The sequence below is a fragment of the Falco peregrinus genome, chromosome Z (genome assembly GCF_023634155.1).
Source record: "Falco peregrinus isolate bFalPer1 chromosome Z, bFalPer1.pri, whole genome shotgun sequence".
Classification (NCBI taxonomy): Eukaryota; Metazoa; Chordata; class Aves; order Falconiformes; family Falconidae; genus Falco; species Falco peregrinus.
The window spans coordinates 73,306,874-73,324,213 of NC_073739.1; the positions used below are offsets into that span (position 1 = coordinate 73,306,874).

The window sequence follows — 17,340 nt, forward strand, 5'->3', positions numbered from 1 at the left end:
AGGCTCTGAAAACGTGCAGTGTCTCTTAATAAATAATCCTATCTTTCCCTTATATAAGGATACATCATTAGTATAGATTTATAAAAAAGTTTTAATGGATGCAGATTGATTTTAAACAGTTTGCATCTGCTTGGTCTATGCAGATCCTTCCTCAGGCTCTAATGATGAGTAAAAATAGTGGAAGCCTGTATGTAGACACTTACATTAGATGTAGTGTATAACTCTTTGTCTTGTGAGTTGGTAATTTTGTAAAGCTTAAGTTAAAAGAACAAATTGTTTTGAAAATTAAATCAATAGTTTGCTTAAACGTGATTTCTCAGTGCTTGTCTAGTAGCAACTGCAAAAGTGACTGTCAGATGTACTTCTAATGTAGAATTTCTGTCTGACTTGACTTTGGGCTACAGCTGCAGAACCATTTCAGGGCTGCACAAGTGGAAATGCTGTGGATAGTTGTGTGGCTCAGTAAAGCTCTGAATTATTCCATTCAAAGTCAGGTGTTGACTGCAAAGATTTGAAAACCTGGTACTAATGAGCTGGCAAACATTAAAAAAGATTAAAAGTCCCTAAATACTAGAAATTAGTTGAATATTGTTTCCTTTGGTTTAGGTACTCAAATTGAGCTGTCAAAGGGCAATGGTAATACCACACCTTTATTTGATGTGCTTTAAACATTTGAGACAGTCTGGTCCATTTAGGTGATAAAAGTAAAGGAGAGCCTAGTAGATGGCTCCCAAGTGCAAGGTGATCTTGACAGTGAAGAATAATGAGAATAATATGATTTGACACGACTGTAGTTGAAATTTTCTTGGGGTAAAATTTGAGGGAGTTTAAATTTTAAACTAAGGCTTCTACAGCCAAATTCGAGTTTTTGGACTTTCTGAAATGAATTTGAACAAAGAGCCCTTTCCACAGCTTACATGAGATTTATCTGAAAGTTGGTAATGGCCATGCTAATTTCTGTTCCATCACTAACTTTAAATCTTGGGTTTATAGCATGCCAAGTCACAACAACATTTCTCTTAATAAAACTTCACTATTAGCCACCTGGTTCAGAGTACTGCAGGCCTGAAAATAACTTGAATTAGGTTACCTTGTGTTCACAGCTGTCTTCATGTAAAATGATGCAGTGTACATCAGCCTTCCAGTAATAATATTTAGCATAACAATGTTTAACTGTGACATCAGTCAAATGTCATTTTTAACACTGAACTCATGGAATGATAAAAGTGAAGGAACCCAAAATCGCTTCAAGTTTGGAAAACAGTAGAGAATTGGGTTGTGCATGTGTCTTCATTTTACCTAGTGATAAAACTGGCTGTTATGTTGGAATATTCTTGGGATACTTTTTCTTTTAAGATATTTTCTATTTCCTGCCAGGTTCCCATAGCAAGGAAAGCTGTCATAAAAGGGCTTGGATTACACCAAGTTACTGTATTTCCTGTTTACTGTGATGATTCTAGTTTGAAAAGTAACTCTTAATGGAAAAGCATGCTTTGAAGCTATTTGAAAAGTAAAAACTCTATCTACATTTCAAGCATGGCTGATATTTAAACTGCAGGTCCAGTTTTATTTATAAACTATGCCTGTGTAACCTGCATCTGCCTATATTTTAATAACTGTTCTTCAGTGCTCTGCCTTGCACAGTTTCTAAGAGGTAATGCTGATACTAACACGTGCCAAATACATCCTTTATTGTGAGAAGCTGCTACTGCTTAGTAGTGTGACATTTCTAAGGGTGGGTTTTTTTTCATGTTCTAGGAGCCACAATTTAAGAATAAGATTGTAGGAGAAAATGACATAACCTTGCAATGTGTAGACCAAATCTATGGAGGTAAGTCAGCTTTCTCCTCTTGGTTTAACATGCCTCACACTTTTAAGTGTCTTATAGTGCTGCTGCTTGTTGTACATGTACATCCTTTATAGAAAACAGTGTTGCCACTTTGGAAACTAGGATTGGATAGTCCAGAAAAAAGATATAATAAATTAATAATAAAATGATAGATAAGAGATCTGTCAGAACATAGTGTTATCCCTCAGCTTGTCAGAGCTACATTTTCATTAATTATCTTTCTGGGACAGACAAAACAATTGCTGCAAAATGCCATGATTCAAAGCAAAGAAGACTGTACTATGAAAAGTCTCTGATTAAGATGGTGCAAAAGGATCTTGAAGTGTATCAGCTATTTCTATAAGCATGGAGGTATTCTCTTCATTTGAGCAATGGTACTGCAGAGCAGTAAGGTGCCAAACAGTACCTTTTGTTTGTTTAAGAGAACTTTTGGTTTGAGATTTGCAATGTCTTCAAAATTATCAAAGAAGATAGAAAATGAGGTTTTAATTTACAAGTAAATCAAAGAGTTTATTTGATTTTTTTGTTGTTGTTTTTTTTATGTAAATTTGCAGTAGGGCTTACAGTTATGCCTGTATTGCTCAAAAAGGTAAAGGAGAATGGAGCTGGTAATTAGTAAATAGTGGGGAAGGCTTTGTTGAGAAGCCTGACCTTAGACTAGTGTTTGAGTATTCAGAGTATGAATGGTGGTGTGGGTTCATGAAGGAGTGGATTGGGGGGAGACTAGTGTAAGCTGGTTATGAGACACTTTAATTTCATATACAATGGCCTAGGTGGCAGCACTTCAAGTTGTGAAACAATACATCCTCAAGCAGAAGTGAACAAAAGGCTCTCTTGGGGACTTTATAACCACTTGGGGTGGTTAAAAAAAATAATAATTTTAGGAATGAATGATCTCAGTTGTTTGGGGACTTTCCCTCGGGTGGAACTTCTAAATTATGCTTTTTATGCGTCTCAGAACTTTCAGCTTACTGTTGAGTCAGAATGTGAATAGAAATAATCATGGAGCAGCTGGCTTGCTGCAAGCTTCCTTTCATTGCAGGAAGTAGTTTGAGTGGGTTTATCAAGTATATTAGCACAAGAGCTTGCTGGTCTGTGTTGCAGGATGCTTGTTCTGACTTGCTAAAACTTGAGCTTAAATTAGTTTCTTGAGAATTTTGAAAAGTCAAGCAGAGGTAGTTTTATCAACAGATGGCAAAGTTATTTTTGATGTTTACCTAGACTTTTTAATTTTGCAGTTTATGATGAGAAAAAGAAGCTTCTAACTGGACAACTGAGAAAATACCCAGAAAAGCTAATTATCTACTGTAAAGACCTTAGGGTATTTCATTTCTGCCTGAGATATACAAAGGAAGAGGAAGTGAAAAGAGTAAGTATAGATTTTTCTTTTTTAAGCTTAGTGTTGGGTGTCTAATTCTGGGGATGAGGTAAGGAGGAAATTCACCCTGAGAGATCCCTTAAACTTGAAGTGTTTTCTGATCATTCCCAATTAAGAGAGAAAGTAAAGACCTAACTTTACTAGCTAACCTTACTCATTAAACATCATTATGTATAGCAGTTAAAAAGATCAGATGCACTGGCTCTTTGAAGAAAACCAGAGCTTCAGAGTACTACAAGAAATCGGCTTCAGCTCAGGAAAACTTTTAAAGCTGTTCTGTTTGTGATACATAACTATTAGATTTTAGACTTCAGGCTTTTTCGCATGGGAATAGTTATTTTCCTGATAACTTGAGTTCTTTTGACAGGTTAATCTGAACTCCAAACCTAGGGCTCTACTACCTTTATTTAAATATGAGAGCCATTCTGGAAGTTGAATATGTGTAATGCTTCTCATTAAGTCAAATAGTTAGCGCCTTCAGGCAACAGAGGAAGCTTTCTAAAAGTCAGCTGTTAGAGACAGAACCCATTGAACAGTTTTGTTTAAAGACTGGGAGGAGGGGGTAAAAAAAATCATGTTTTTCACACTGACAGTGTTTAGTCTGTGTTTGGGTGTTAATTTTTGGTCCTTTCCTAGATCGTCAGTGGTATAGTTCATCATAGCCAGACTCCTAAGCTGCTTAAACGCTTGTTTCTGTTCTCTTATGCATCAGCTGCCCCAAACAACACAGGTAAATATTTTTGTATTTTTTATTTTTATTTGCTGTGTACTGTTAGCTCTTTAAGCAGTCTGGGACGCTTAGTAGCTGAGTTTATTCTCAGGTTATGACTCTGCCCTGCTGGCAGATAGCTTCAGAAGATTCATTTTTCTCATTCCACATTGTTAGACTTGTTGCTAAAAATCTCTAGATTTTCTACTATTGGTTTCTGTGTCCTTCAGTGTAGTTGCACAGGAATTTTCCAAGCAAGAGTAGCATCACTGGATTGCAGACTTACTGTGATCAATATGCTAGTGCTTTTCCTGTGCTTCTGACTAGAGTGCTCTCATCTAGAAGATATTTTCCTTAATTTTATCGATACGTCATTTCTGTACTATTGCAGTGAACAAAACTTCCTGCTCATAATTCTTAAATTACTACATTTTCAGTGGCATCTGACAAAGTATTTCCCTTTCTGTTGTTATTTGCAAGCAATCTGTTTCTCCCAGGCAACTGCAAAAAAAGCATAGGTTTGCATAGCAAGATTCTAGTAAATATCTGACTTCCCCTTACAGCTCACTTATTACATAGTCTTCCCACTTGATCAGACTTGGCTGAATAATATAGTAAGCTGCAAAATTCAAGATAAAACTGTCAGTGCATTTTTTAGCATTTCATAGTTCAGGCTTCAGCTGAAATAATGGTGCTGTTTGAATTAGAAACCTGACTCGTAGTGCATCAGCAACACCTATTCCTTTCAGAGGGAAATTTTGATATACCCAAGGTATTAATCAATTATTTGGTATTACCAAATACAATTTGGTATTACCAAAATATGTCAAGGAATTACAGAATCATTGAGGTTAGAAGAAACCTGGAGCTCATCTAGTCATGTTCCTGTCCATCTGCTGCTGTTTAGAGTAGGGTTAGCTACAGCAAGCTTACCAGGGTTGTGTCCAGCTGGGTTTTGAGTATGTCCAAGGACTGAGACTCCACAACCTTTCTGAACAGCCTGTTTCCTTATATGACTGTGCTCATAGTGCAAAACTTTGTTTAAATGGCATTTGCTGTAGTTCAGCTTGTGTGCGTTGCCTTCTGTCATGTCACAGGATACCACTAAGTCCAGATCTATCTTCTTCACTCCCCTCCTCTGCTTCCACTCCAGCTGGGTGTAACACACGCTGGAAAGACTTCTTGCCCCTCTGCACCCCTGCTGAGCCTTCTCTTCTCCATGCTGAATGGTCCCAGCTCTCAGTCTCTCCTCACACCAGGTGTTTCAAGCTCTTTAGTGATCTCAGTAGGCCTTCACTGGGGAGTCCAGCACTGGACACAGCGCTCCAGGCATGGCCTCACCAGTGCTGATCTGAGGAAAGCAATTACCCCATTCAGCCTTTAAGCAGTGGTTTACCTAATGCAGCCCAGGACTACATGGGCTGCCTTTGCTGCAAGGGCACGCTGCTGACTCAGGTAGTTCCTGCAGGCTTTGTCTGTAACTGGTGTTCAATTTGAGCTACAAACGTCAGAAAGACACTAAGCTTTTCCAGGTAGAGACTAAAGTGTGGGTGAAGCCTAATCTTCATAGCAGCATTGAAAGTATTGTGCCAGAATTCTTTCATATTTTAATAACTATCTTCAATAATAAATGCCTAGGTCTCATTCTTTATGAAGTTGTTACTTTATGCCACTTACAGTCTCATACCCTTAAAATCTTAATTCATCCCTTAGAGCTCATTAATAATCTGTTTCCAACTGTAAATTTTTCATCTACTTTGTGTTGTGGTGGAAAGTTTCAACTTGCCATTGTATCTTCCATGGAATTCTAGCTCTGTTTGGTATTTCAGTGTTAGCTGATGTTGCAGGATACTTAATTATCATGGGTGCTTGAAACAATTGGCCTTATTTGGTAAATTTTATGGTGGTTCTACAAGATCTGGAGCTAAACCATCCTGCTGTCATAACTGTTGCTAAGGTGGCTGAATAGAAATAACAGGAAAAGTTCTCAGCTGAAATGATTGAGACTGAATTGCTGCAATTAATTTTCTGCTCTTGTCAAGTGTCTGAAATGTTCTGTTCAGCGCTAAACTCCTACCCATGATAGAAGAATGAACTTTACATGAAGCGCAATATCTAAATTGCAGGAAGGCTTTTGGTATGATTGTTAATTCCACATTTGAGCCTGGATTATTGGATGCCAGTCAGCTGCACTAGTTTGCAGTGGTATTGGCTGCACAGCATCCTGGGTTTTAGTCTGGATGTAAGTCAGCCTCAACTGTATGAAAATTCCATAAGAACTGATTATTTTCTGTAGGAGAAACTGTTCCTGAAGTTATTAAAGCAGTATTTGATGGAAGATGTGTCACTGAAGATCAGAGAAGCAGTGTGATATACAAAGACATTTTATCTTTCACTCAAGGCTTTCTGGACGCAAGAGGTTTTGCTTGCTTACCTTAATAAAAACTAACTACTTGATTTAGGAGTGCTTTCATGTTAGAGCTCCTGATAGTCTACAAAGTTAACATTATTGATGTCTGACAGATAGAAGAAACCAAACTGTAATGTTTGACACTCTTGAGGATTGGCGTGGAGAGCTGGAGCGGACCAAAGGAAATGTGAAATACAAAGCAGTGACTACCAATGAAGGCTACAGAGTCTCTGAAAAGTAAGCTTGACCTGGTTAACAGTGACCTTTGTATATATGTCTCATTAAGATTTGCAAAAATCAGTGTTATCTTTCATGCTGAACCCTAGACAGTTGTTTAGGGTATCTGGTTTCCACTTTGATTTATGGGATACATTGATTTGGGACCTCAGGAGGTCATCTTATACAACCCCTGCTCAAGCAGGGTTAACTTCAGCATTAGGTCAGGCTACTCAAGACCTTGGTCAGTCAGGCTTAGAGTATCTGTAGGGGTGGAGTTACCACCTTAAAATGGAATAGAAAATATATAGGTCTGGTAGCTACACTTTTGTCATACTTACTGGTTAGGATAACATTTTCTCCTTCCTCTACCTTTACTCTGGTAAAATTTCAAGTTACGTGTTCTTGAGATTTTTCTGTATTTTTAGCTGGGGGTCTGGGTGGGGAAAGAGTACTTGGTTTAAAGTGTATCTGCAAAATGTGCTGATGGGAGTTGTGTTGCCTTTAGTCGAAGGTTAGAGATGTATACTTCTATGAGTATAGCTAAGTAGCATCTATTGGGGAACCTTCAGAATGTGTACAAGGCTTTGTGTACTACTGTTGTTCAATGAAATCATAGGATGGTTTGGGTTGGAAGGAACCTTAAACATCTAGTTCCAACCCCACTGCCATGGGCAGGGACACCTTCCACCAGACCAGGTTGCTCAAAGCCCCATCCAGCCTGGCGTTGAACACTGCCAGGGATGGGAAATGGTCAGATCCTGAAAGGCTTCATAGATCTTGGAAACAAACAGCAATTTTCAAAGAAGTCTTTACTCCAGGACTCCGTCTTGAGAGGCCCAAGCTGAGGTTAAGTGCTTATCTTTGTTGATTCTGTGGGCCTTAAACATAGCGTTGGCTGGTACTGGAAATTCATGATATATTAAATTACATTCTTGAATTGTGACATGAACGGCTTACAAAGTATGGAAGCAGAACTAGTTGTCTAATACTACAAGGGTATCCTTTGAAACAACGAAGAGTGAGAGAACCAAGGTGGTCTTAACAGTCAGCCTTAGATGTTACAATTAAATGTAGGACTTAATTACAATCTTGGAAAGGCAGAGGAATGTTGCAGTGAAGATAATGAAGAGCTCAAGATTGAAAGAAAATACCTTATCCAGTTGAAAATAAAGGGAGGGTGTTGAGGACAATATAATTATCTAGTAAGAAAGGTTATTGTAGCAGTAAGAGTGAATATATAATTAACATGTGGGCTAGAACACTTACCGTCATTAAAATGAGCTTGGAGATTGTTCTTTGTTCAGTTTTTAAGTGCAAGAAACTTTTTTTTTTTTTGTGTTACCTTAGGCTGCCTTTGTATTTTGTTGTTCCCATATGTGTTTCTGAAGAGAGTATCTTGAAGTATGAAGGCAGAGGCATTCCTGTAAGTATATATGCATGGCTGAGGGTAAGAAATCTTACGGAGAAGACACAATTTCAATTAGGATTTCAGATAGTACTGCATATTATTTTCAGAACTTGTTTTCAACAGCTCACATGTATACCTAATCATCTATAGAAGTGGAAACAGACGTTGGAAGAAGTGCTCAAAGTATTATGTAGTGCTGTATGTGTGTATGTAGTGCAGAATATGTATGCATGGTTCACAGCCCCCATTTGCTTACATCAGGTGTCTAATGTCCTGTAGTCTACATATACTACTAGAGTGTTTTTACATCAGCCTGTTTGTCATGAGACTGACTGCTAGCTGAGGCAGGATGCAGGGCTTGAAATGCTATTTGGATATTGAGGTGAAGACCGTGCATGTACAGGTATAGCTGAATACCTCCAGTTACCAAGCTTGGGTGCTGGAAAGCAGCTTTTTTACAAAGCCAAGTAGCCTAACTGAAAAACTACTTCTGCCAGTCTCAACAGAAAATGAAATTAAATACACTGTTCTGTGCCATGTAGCAAGCTGGCTTTGGCTTCCTACCTCATAGCAGAGTTTAAGAACCAGTATATAAAGAAACAAGGAGCAAAGTAACCTCACTTATGAAGTGTTAACTTCGTTGCTGCATGTCCATCAAATTTGCCAAGGAAACCCATGTTCACTTTATACTCTGAAATTAATCCACGGAGAAGATAGTGCTGTACTGCCTAATTTGTCCTTTCAGGTAATGACTTCAAAATAGTTTGGGTCACTTTTTTCTGAGATGGTCAACCAGACAAATTACAGTGGCTGTTACACAGAAACAGAAGTGATTTTTCTTTTTTATTGCGTCTTGCATTGATAGGATAGTTCAGGTTGGAAGGGACCTTTAAAGTTCTTCTGGTCCAACTTCCCCTGCCATCAGCAGGGACTCTTCAACTAGACAGGTAGCTCAGAGCCCTGTCCAACCTGACCTTGAATGTTTCCAGGGATAGGGCATTTACCACCTCTCTGGGAAACCTGTTCCAGTGTTTCACCACCCTCATCGTAAAAAATACATTCCTCATATCTAATCTGAATCTGCCGCCTTTTAGTTTAAAACCATTACCCCTTGCCCTATCACTACAGGCCCTGCTAAAACGTGCCTGTCTCTCTTATAAGCACCCTTTAATTACTGAAAGGCTGCATTGAGGTCTCTCTGGAGCCTTCTCTTCTCCAGGCTGAACAACCCCAAGTCTCTCAGCCTTCCCTTACAGAAGAAGTGTTCCATCCCTGTGATCATTTTTTTGTCCCTCCTTTGGATGCTGTCCAACAGGTCCATCTTTCTGTGCTGAGGGCCCCAGAGCTGGATGAAGTACTCCAGGCAGGGTCTCACCAGAGTGGAGTTGTGGGGAGAGTCGCCTCCCTGGACGTGCTGGCCACGCTTCCTTTGATGCAGCCCAGGATACAGTTGGCTTTCTCGGCTGTGAACTTGCATTGCCAGCTGATGTCCAGCTTTTCATCCATGAGCACCCCCAGGTCCTTCTCTGCTCTCAACCTCTTCATCCCCCAGCCTGTATTGATACTGGGGGGGTTGCCCTGACCCAGGTGCAGGACCTTGCAGTTGGCCTTGTTGAACTTCATGAGGTTCTTACGGGCCCACCTCTCAAGCCTGTCAAGGTCCCTCTGGATGGCATCTCTTCCCTCCAGCATTTCAACTCCACCATTCAGCTTGGCATCATCAGAGAACTTGCTGAGGGTGCACTTGATCCCGCTGTCTGTCATTGATGAAGATATTAAAGAATATTCGTCCCAGTATGGATCCCTGATGGACGCCACTTTTCACTCATCTCCATCTGGACATTGAGCCATTGACCCCTGCTATCTCGATGTTACCATCCAACCAATTCCTCATCCACCAAACAGTTCATCCGTCAAGTCCGTCTCTCCAGTTTAGGGAGAAGGATGCTGTGGGGGACATTGTCAAAAGCCTTACAGAAGTCCAGGTAGATGACATCCATAGCTCTTCCCTTGACCATTGTTCAGAGGCCTTGTAGAACTCTTCTAATTATTTCCAAATTTTGGGAAAGCTAGTGTCAAAATAGCTTGACCATTTTAAATCCATTTGAGCTGGCAGTAAAAGGACAATATAGTAATTTTTTCCACTTTTGATGATTTTGAAGTTTCAGCATCCTTTTTGAGGTGTATCTCTTGGCTAGTATAAATTGATAGCAGAATGATAACTTTCTGATTTGTGTAATATTCCTGACAAAAATCATTCTGACTGCATTTCAAAGTGATTTAAAGAATCGGGCACCAATATTCAAGTGAGCGGAGGTGATCTTTATTTGGCAGCGCTGGGCGCATGGGGGATTGCCCCACCAAACTCATGCACACCAAGGGAACCTTTCAGCCCCCTCTTTATTCAAGCAACTCATACCTATTCATTAACTTTCTGGGAAATCGTTTACATATTCATTACAATTCTGGGAAGTTATTTACATATATCGCTAAACTAGTGACCATGATTTAAGTCCTTGTCTTTGCCACGTTGTATAAACAACAGGAACTTAGGACCAGATAGCCTTTTTAAAGATGACAAATCCAAGGACTTGGCAATTAGTACATCCGTCATGTTAGCAATAAGGGTCCTTGCACGTTTCCCAACTTTTAGATAAACATAAGTACATCATCCTATAGATAAGTGGTACATCATTCATCATTCAAAAGCGAATTTAATTATCAGCTTGAGAGGTTCAAGCAGTAGGTGTGAGTCAAGAAATTGTGTAAAGGGAAGGAAGAAGCTTTGAGGACTGGTTTGCTACAAGGAATACCAGTAACACTGCAATCTGATTTAATTGTGGAGTGGTTAATATCTTCTTTCATATGCCTAGATGACCATTTATGCACAGCTCATGGAAAGGCATGACAGTGTACCTACTGTGAGTTATGTCAGGGCTGACCTATAAGAAAAACACTACTATATATTATGTGTGGAGAAACTGGTGGCTAATATATATGAGTCACAAGAACTATGTTGCTGTGGCGTGTCTTCCAACATAATTTGGCCATAGACATTTTGATCAATTTTTTTACCTATGAGGGCAGTTGAAAAAGTAATGTTCTGATATAATCTGGCATTTTATGTTCCCTGTGCCTGTATAAAGCTTAACTTAAAACTTGCAAGTGGTAACAGTGTACTGAGGCGTGTAGTCTTGGTGCAGATACAGAAGTTTGCTTCTACTGATGGGTTTGTTGAATACACCAGAAGTTCAGTCAAGCACAGTGTAGAGGAATTTCTTGTAATCACTCAGTCACTTAAGCAAATACTTTGCACAGGATGGTTTACCAATCTTTGTGCCTGCTAAATGTGTTTCTGCAGATTTGGTGTTGGTCTTGCCATAACGGTGCTGCTCTTCTCAAAATGTCTGCATTTCCCAAAGAACAGGATGACAGCACTTCACAAATGCAAAAAATCTTCTTGGATGGGTCAGTAATAGCTATTCTGTCCACAACACTTTGCTTGGTATGGACCTTGCTTCTCTTTTTCTGTATATGCTATATCTTTAAGCTTGCACGCATCTGGAAACAAGTTCTAAAAGTAGTTTTCCGTAGTGGAAAGGGTTTAAGTCCTTTGCCTAGCAGTGTTGGTCAATTGTGCAGGACTGTAACATTGCTGAAGGCTTATTTGTGAAATACAGATATATAGATATATACCTCAGATGAATCTTTCTGTACAAATTGTGGCCTGTTATTAGAAGGCAGCAAGGCTGGTAGGTCAGTTAAAGTATCGTTAGCTGATGGGCTCAACTGTATTTGCAGGTAAGAGAAATCTAGACTCCATCTGTAAACATGGATTTGCAAGCCGAGTCTTAAATCTCTCTGAACTCTGCCATCTTCTGAAAACTAGATTTTTTGTTCTTAAATAACTTTACAGTGACCTAAAATGACTGAGAGAAATACTACTTTCAGATGTGATGGCAGACAGCACTTTATTTCAGTTGAAGGTAGTGAGCTGAATTAGTGCAGCGGTCTGCAGAATGCCAGGGTTTACATAGGGGGAAGAGCACAGCTGCCTGGCTGAGTTAGGACAGCGAGTTACTGCTTTTTTTTCTTTTTTTTCTCCCCCTGGCTTTTTATAACCTGTTGAGTGTCCTGGAGAGAACTTCTCTTTTAGTAGCAAGCTATTGGATCAGGCTAGTTTGTACAGCTTCACTGCTAGCTCCTTTCTTTCCATAGATGGAGAACGTGTTAATCACACAGAACTAACAGAAAATTGCTTGATTAGGCTCTTAAAAACTCTTTTATTTATAAAATTAATTATACTTGCAAGGGAAAGGCTTTTGACCCTTCCCGCTGATACTCTTAACATTTCTCTCCTGAAATGGGGAAGTTTACATGACTCAACTCTTTTAATGCTATTTCATAATGTGAAAGTAAGTAAAACTGACAGTAAGCTGTACTGGTATCAGCTGATATTTTGATCCTTTGTCTGGGGCCATTTGAACTTGGAGCAGTATTGGTGGTTTTCTTTGCTATGGAGTACTGATAATTAACCATTAATATTTAAAAAAATATCTACACGTTGTCCATAAGAGTGTGTTAACATGCCATTGTAATAGTAATCTGAACTCAAGCACACAGCAGATTTCTACAGTTAACAGCTTCCTTTATTGAAAAAGCTGTTCAGAGCCAGATAGATCTTCTAGCACAAATTGTTTACTTCAATTTGGAATAAGTATGGTAGTCAACAAACTATTGCTTTCCCCCAGTTCTCTTATCTGATGCATCTTCCAGTAGATGTAGTAACCTGCACTTATGATGTGGACGTCTATAATTCTCGCTTTAAAGCAGGCTTCTGTGCTCCGGCATGCAGGAAACAATGTACTCTGTCCTGTCTGGGCAAGGCTTCACTTCTGAAGTATGAGCTAGAGCAACTTTTCCCCAATCTTGACAATAAAAAGTCAGCATGACAACAGAGGTATTTACTAAGGTGATACTCACCTGAGCTCTGAAGCCTCAATGATGGACAGAACGTCCCTCAAAATGGGATGTTCTGGGTCTGAACAGAACCTTCACCTGGCCTGTATTTTTAACTCTTCTCCTAGGGAAAATATTAGCAGATATGTAGGAAAGTACAAGGCAGGTATACTGTCTTGTTTGAGTTCAAATTATTTCTTCCATTTACTCGTGTATTCCATGAGCAGACCTGGCAGCTAGGTAACAGAACGTAATTTGACTGTTGAAAGTCAAGAAAAACTGTGTCTACTGGGAGGTTTGGGTGTTTCTATCCATCTCTTCTTTCTGGATTCACCTCTTAAGTTGTCAGCTAGTAAAATAATTTTGGTGTATCTAATGAATACAATACTAAAGAAGCAGTAGTAACAATCAAGTAATGCTTGTAATATTCATAACTGCACAAATATGCATGAATACCATTTTATTGGGAACAGTTAAGAACAGCAAAACTTTTCATAAGCTTGTAGGCAAGCTTCCAGCCAGTACTTAAAAATGTATGGAGGGCATTAGTTTTCCACGGTGTATATCTCCTAGTATTACAGCTGTTTCCCAAACCATGCCTATTAACTTTGCCTTTAGTGATAATAGTTTGTGCATTATTGGACTTGTGAAGCCGGCGGCTTTAATCTCTTGATGATTTGATTTAGAATCTATAAGACCATTAGCAAACCTCCCTATGAACTCCTGAAGATGGATGACTTGTCTAGCAGCCTTCCATCTCTGCAAGATATCCAGACTGCGTACACAAGATTTAAACAGCTGTTTTTGATAGGTAAGTCAAACTTTAGTTTTTGTCTCTAAAGTGACTGACGTGCAAAGCATAACAATGCTGGTTTATGTTTCATGAATGCAGTCCTTGTCTTGATTGTTGTCTTGCTTTTGATGGTGGTTAAAAGCAGATTTTTAAATGTGACTGAAGACTGTGCTTATGACTGGCATGGTAATGGAGGTTTGTAGTTCTTAGACTTAACTACCTTGCTAAGCAGTCACAGTGCCTGAAAATTACTTTTAAAGAGAGTGACTATGGAGTTTGAATTTTAGTTGGAATATACTACCTGGACTGAAATTTATGGGAGAGATTCTTCAGTCTTCTGTGGTCCATTGAAATTGAATGTTAAGTGTTAACCTTTTAAGCCTTTGCTATGTCAAGAGTTGAGTCTAAATGTTAATTAATTTTTGCCCTAGCTTTTGTTACAAACTAGTTAAATCTCAAAACCTATGAACTGTGAGCTTGCTTACAATTCTGTCACACTGGCTGTAGGGCTAAACATGACTACTGTAAACAGTAAGTCCTCTCAAAAGGAGTAAAAATGGGAGCTATGTGAAAGTATAATCCAGGCTTTCAGACTTTTTTCTGGGACTGTTTTGCTGTCATGAAACAGTACTTTGACCTCACCTCTTGGCATGAAAAAAGCTCCACGCCACCCTGCAGCTGTACAATGTGCTATTGAGCCATTTTGGACAGTGTTTTTTCCACAAGGTAATGAGGGTAAATGTTGCAATAACCTCTCGTGCATGCTGAACACTGTGGCAGCTCACCTGTGGCTGTTGATGTTGGATGTAACTGAACTGAGCATCATTGAGGAATTGTATATTTGCAGTGTAGCTTACAGGCAGTGTCCAAGTCCTTTTTATTGGTTTTATACATGGAATTTAGGTGCTAAGTTGGTATTGATTACAAATTAGAATGACTGGTTTCTGGTAAATTTGTAGTAAAGACTTCAGTGACACTCTGAAGAAGGTATGAGGTATTTGCCAGAGTTCTACATTGAGGATTTTGTTCAGGATAGACTGTCAAATCCAAAGTCAATCTTGAGAGCTAAAAATAATTACCTATATTTTAATGTAGTTTCTAGTAACCTACACTCCTATGGGAAAAAGGCTAGGGCTTGAATTCAAGTCATTTAACATCTCTCAGGAAATACTGTGTATTTCAACGGTGTAATTGTATCATTGTCGTATATTACTTGAAGCAAAAGGGAATATGTTAAAAGTGCTTTCCGGTAAGTGTCCTTGACGTACAGCTCTTTTTAATAAGCTTTGTTAGTAGTTTATAGCTCACTGAACATAGCACTATGCACTAGCAGTCTTGAGAAAAACATTCAGGTAACTTTTTGCTGAAATCTTAAGAGCTTACAGAAACTTACTACCTTACTACTGTTTTTCAGAGTCTGAGCACATTAACCATTATTTTTGTATGTGCCTAGTTAATTTGTTTTAGGTAACATGGGCATGTTGGCTGATCAGTAGTTCGGCATGACCTGGCAATGTGCATTTGCAGCCCAGAAAACCAATCATATCCTGGGCTGCATCAAAAGGAGCATGGCCTTTTTGTGATTCTCTCCTAGCTCCATTCTTTTGAGACCCCTACCTGGAGTGCTGTGTTCAGCTCTGGGGTCCTCAGCACAGGAAAGACATGGACCTGTTGGAGAGGGCCCAGAGGAGGGACACAAAGATGATCAGAGGCATGGAGTATCTCTCCTATGAAGACGGGCTGGAAGAGCTGGGGTTGTTCATCTTGGAGAAAGGAGGCTCTGGAGAGATCTTACAGCAGCCTTCCAGTACCTAAAGGGAGCTTTATGAGAAAGACGGAGACAGACTTCCTAGTAGGGCCTGTAGTAATGGCTTTAAACTACAAGAGGGTAGAATTTAGATTAGTTATTAGGAAGAAATTCTTTACTGCGAGGGTGGTGAGGCACTGGCACAGGCTGCCCAGAGCAGCTGTGGGTGCCCCATCCCTGGCAGTGTTCAAGGCCAGGCTGGATGGGGCTTTGAGCAACCTGGTCTGGTGGAAGGTGTCCCTGCCTGTGGCAGGGGGGTTGGAACTAGATGGTCTTTAAGGTTCCTTCTAACCCAAACCATTCCATGAACTTCCAGTGTAACATAATGTTCTGAACACATGCCCAAACTGAAATGTCAGTTATAGAAATCCTCATTAAGCAAAACGGAAACCACAGTAGTATGTAGCTGCTTGAAAGAGGATTTAGATGGGGACAGCTTGGATCCTCTTAAATTGTTCCTCTTACTTGAAGTGTTGCAAAGGTAGCTGCTAGTTTTGCTGGACTGTTCACATGCTAATTGCCCACATACCTTAAATAAGATGTCCAGTTCTCAATCCTAGTGTAGTATTTCTTCATTGTCCTGGAGGATAGGAGGAAGGGAAAAAGTTTGCTTTTTATTGTGATGTTTTTAAGCAAAATACCTAGATTAAGGGGTAAAACAAGCTGCAGGTGTTTTGTTGTGCTTTTAAAAACTTTCTGTTTTGACCTGGAGGTGACTTTGGCCGGAGAAGAGCTGCCAGACCAAGCGGTTGTACATGGCCCTGTGCAAACAAAGTGGTTGAGTCTAATTGTGGTTGAGAATGGTTGAACAAAACAAACAGCCAGCCACAATTAATATGGCTACTCAACTTTTGGAGTAAAACTCTTCTGTACTGTCCATAGTGTAAGACAAGTAAAGAAAACTTCAGTATGCAATATGAATGTTATCACTGTAGAGGAAAGCCTGTTATTTCTACAGGGGGAAAAAAAGACAAGAACTTTTCCTTGGTATCATGGCTTTGGGATGGTTTTGAAGGACTCAGAATCGGTACTGGAATTTTGTCTTGATTCAGAATTTTCTCAAATAGTGATGGCAGGCTAAATGGAACATGAAATTTGGGTGCAAGGGAATATTCTAAAAATCGGATAGAAAGAGGGCGGACTGGGGACTGAAGGGTATCTTGAAGTACTGTGATGTATACACTTTAAAGGGTGTCATACATAGAGGCTGGTAGTGAATTTGAAGATGTTAATGGGAAAAAAATTGGAGAAAACTGTCTAATGTGAACAGAACTGACTAGGAAGCTTTGAAGATAGATGCAGTCTAATGCTTTTCTGGGGAACTGGTTTCTAAGGTCAGGGTGAAATAAATTGGGGAAAGAAAGATATTTGGGTTTTTTTAGATGTGTAATGAACAGAATGAGGGGCATGAGCAGTCATGGAGGCAGAACAGCTACAGGAACAAAACTAATATATGCCTGTGCACTTGAGGGTCATAGATGCAAGCTGCAGAAAACAAGACAGAAGTGAGTATTGGAATTAAATATTAGAAGCGTCTGGAGAGACTTTGGGAGGTGAAGAGAAGCTATGCAGAAACATGCAGAACTGAACCTGCTGGGGGGGCGAGTAGTGAAGGAGGGAAATGTGGCGTATCTTGGTTGTTTCTGATTAGTAGAACTGTTGTAAACCTTGAGCTTTGAGGTGCAGGAAAGGTAATCTATTCCATTTTTAATTGACTATATCAGCTTGAGAGCTTTCCAGTTTCTGAAGACTGGCTTTGATAAAAATAAAAGCAATAGAGATTTAATTGCATTTAAAAAGCTGCAAAA

The 17,340-nt window shown here is 39.5% G+C and overlaps 1 protein-coding gene across 1 annotated transcript in view; it reads left to right on the forward strand.

The window, feature by feature from the left end:
- Positions 1-17,340, forward strand: part of MTMR12 (myotubularin related protein 12) — a 43,245-nt gene that overhangs the window by 10,329 nt on the left and 15,576 nt on the right. The window contains exons 4-10 of the mRNA XM_055790968.1: positions 1,759-1,831; positions 3,088-3,218; positions 3,864-3,957; positions 6,460-6,583; positions 7,913-7,988; positions 11,335-11,441; positions 13,619-13,743. Of these exons, the coding sequence (XP_055646943.1) occupies positions 1,759-1,831; positions 3,088-3,218; positions 3,864-3,957; positions 6,460-6,583; positions 7,913-7,988; positions 11,335-11,441; positions 13,619-13,743 (730 nt within the window). The remainder of the gene's footprint in view (positions 1-1,758; positions 1,832-3,087; positions 3,219-3,863; positions 3,958-6,459; positions 6,584-7,912; positions 7,989-11,334; positions 11,442-13,618; positions 13,744-17,340) is intronic.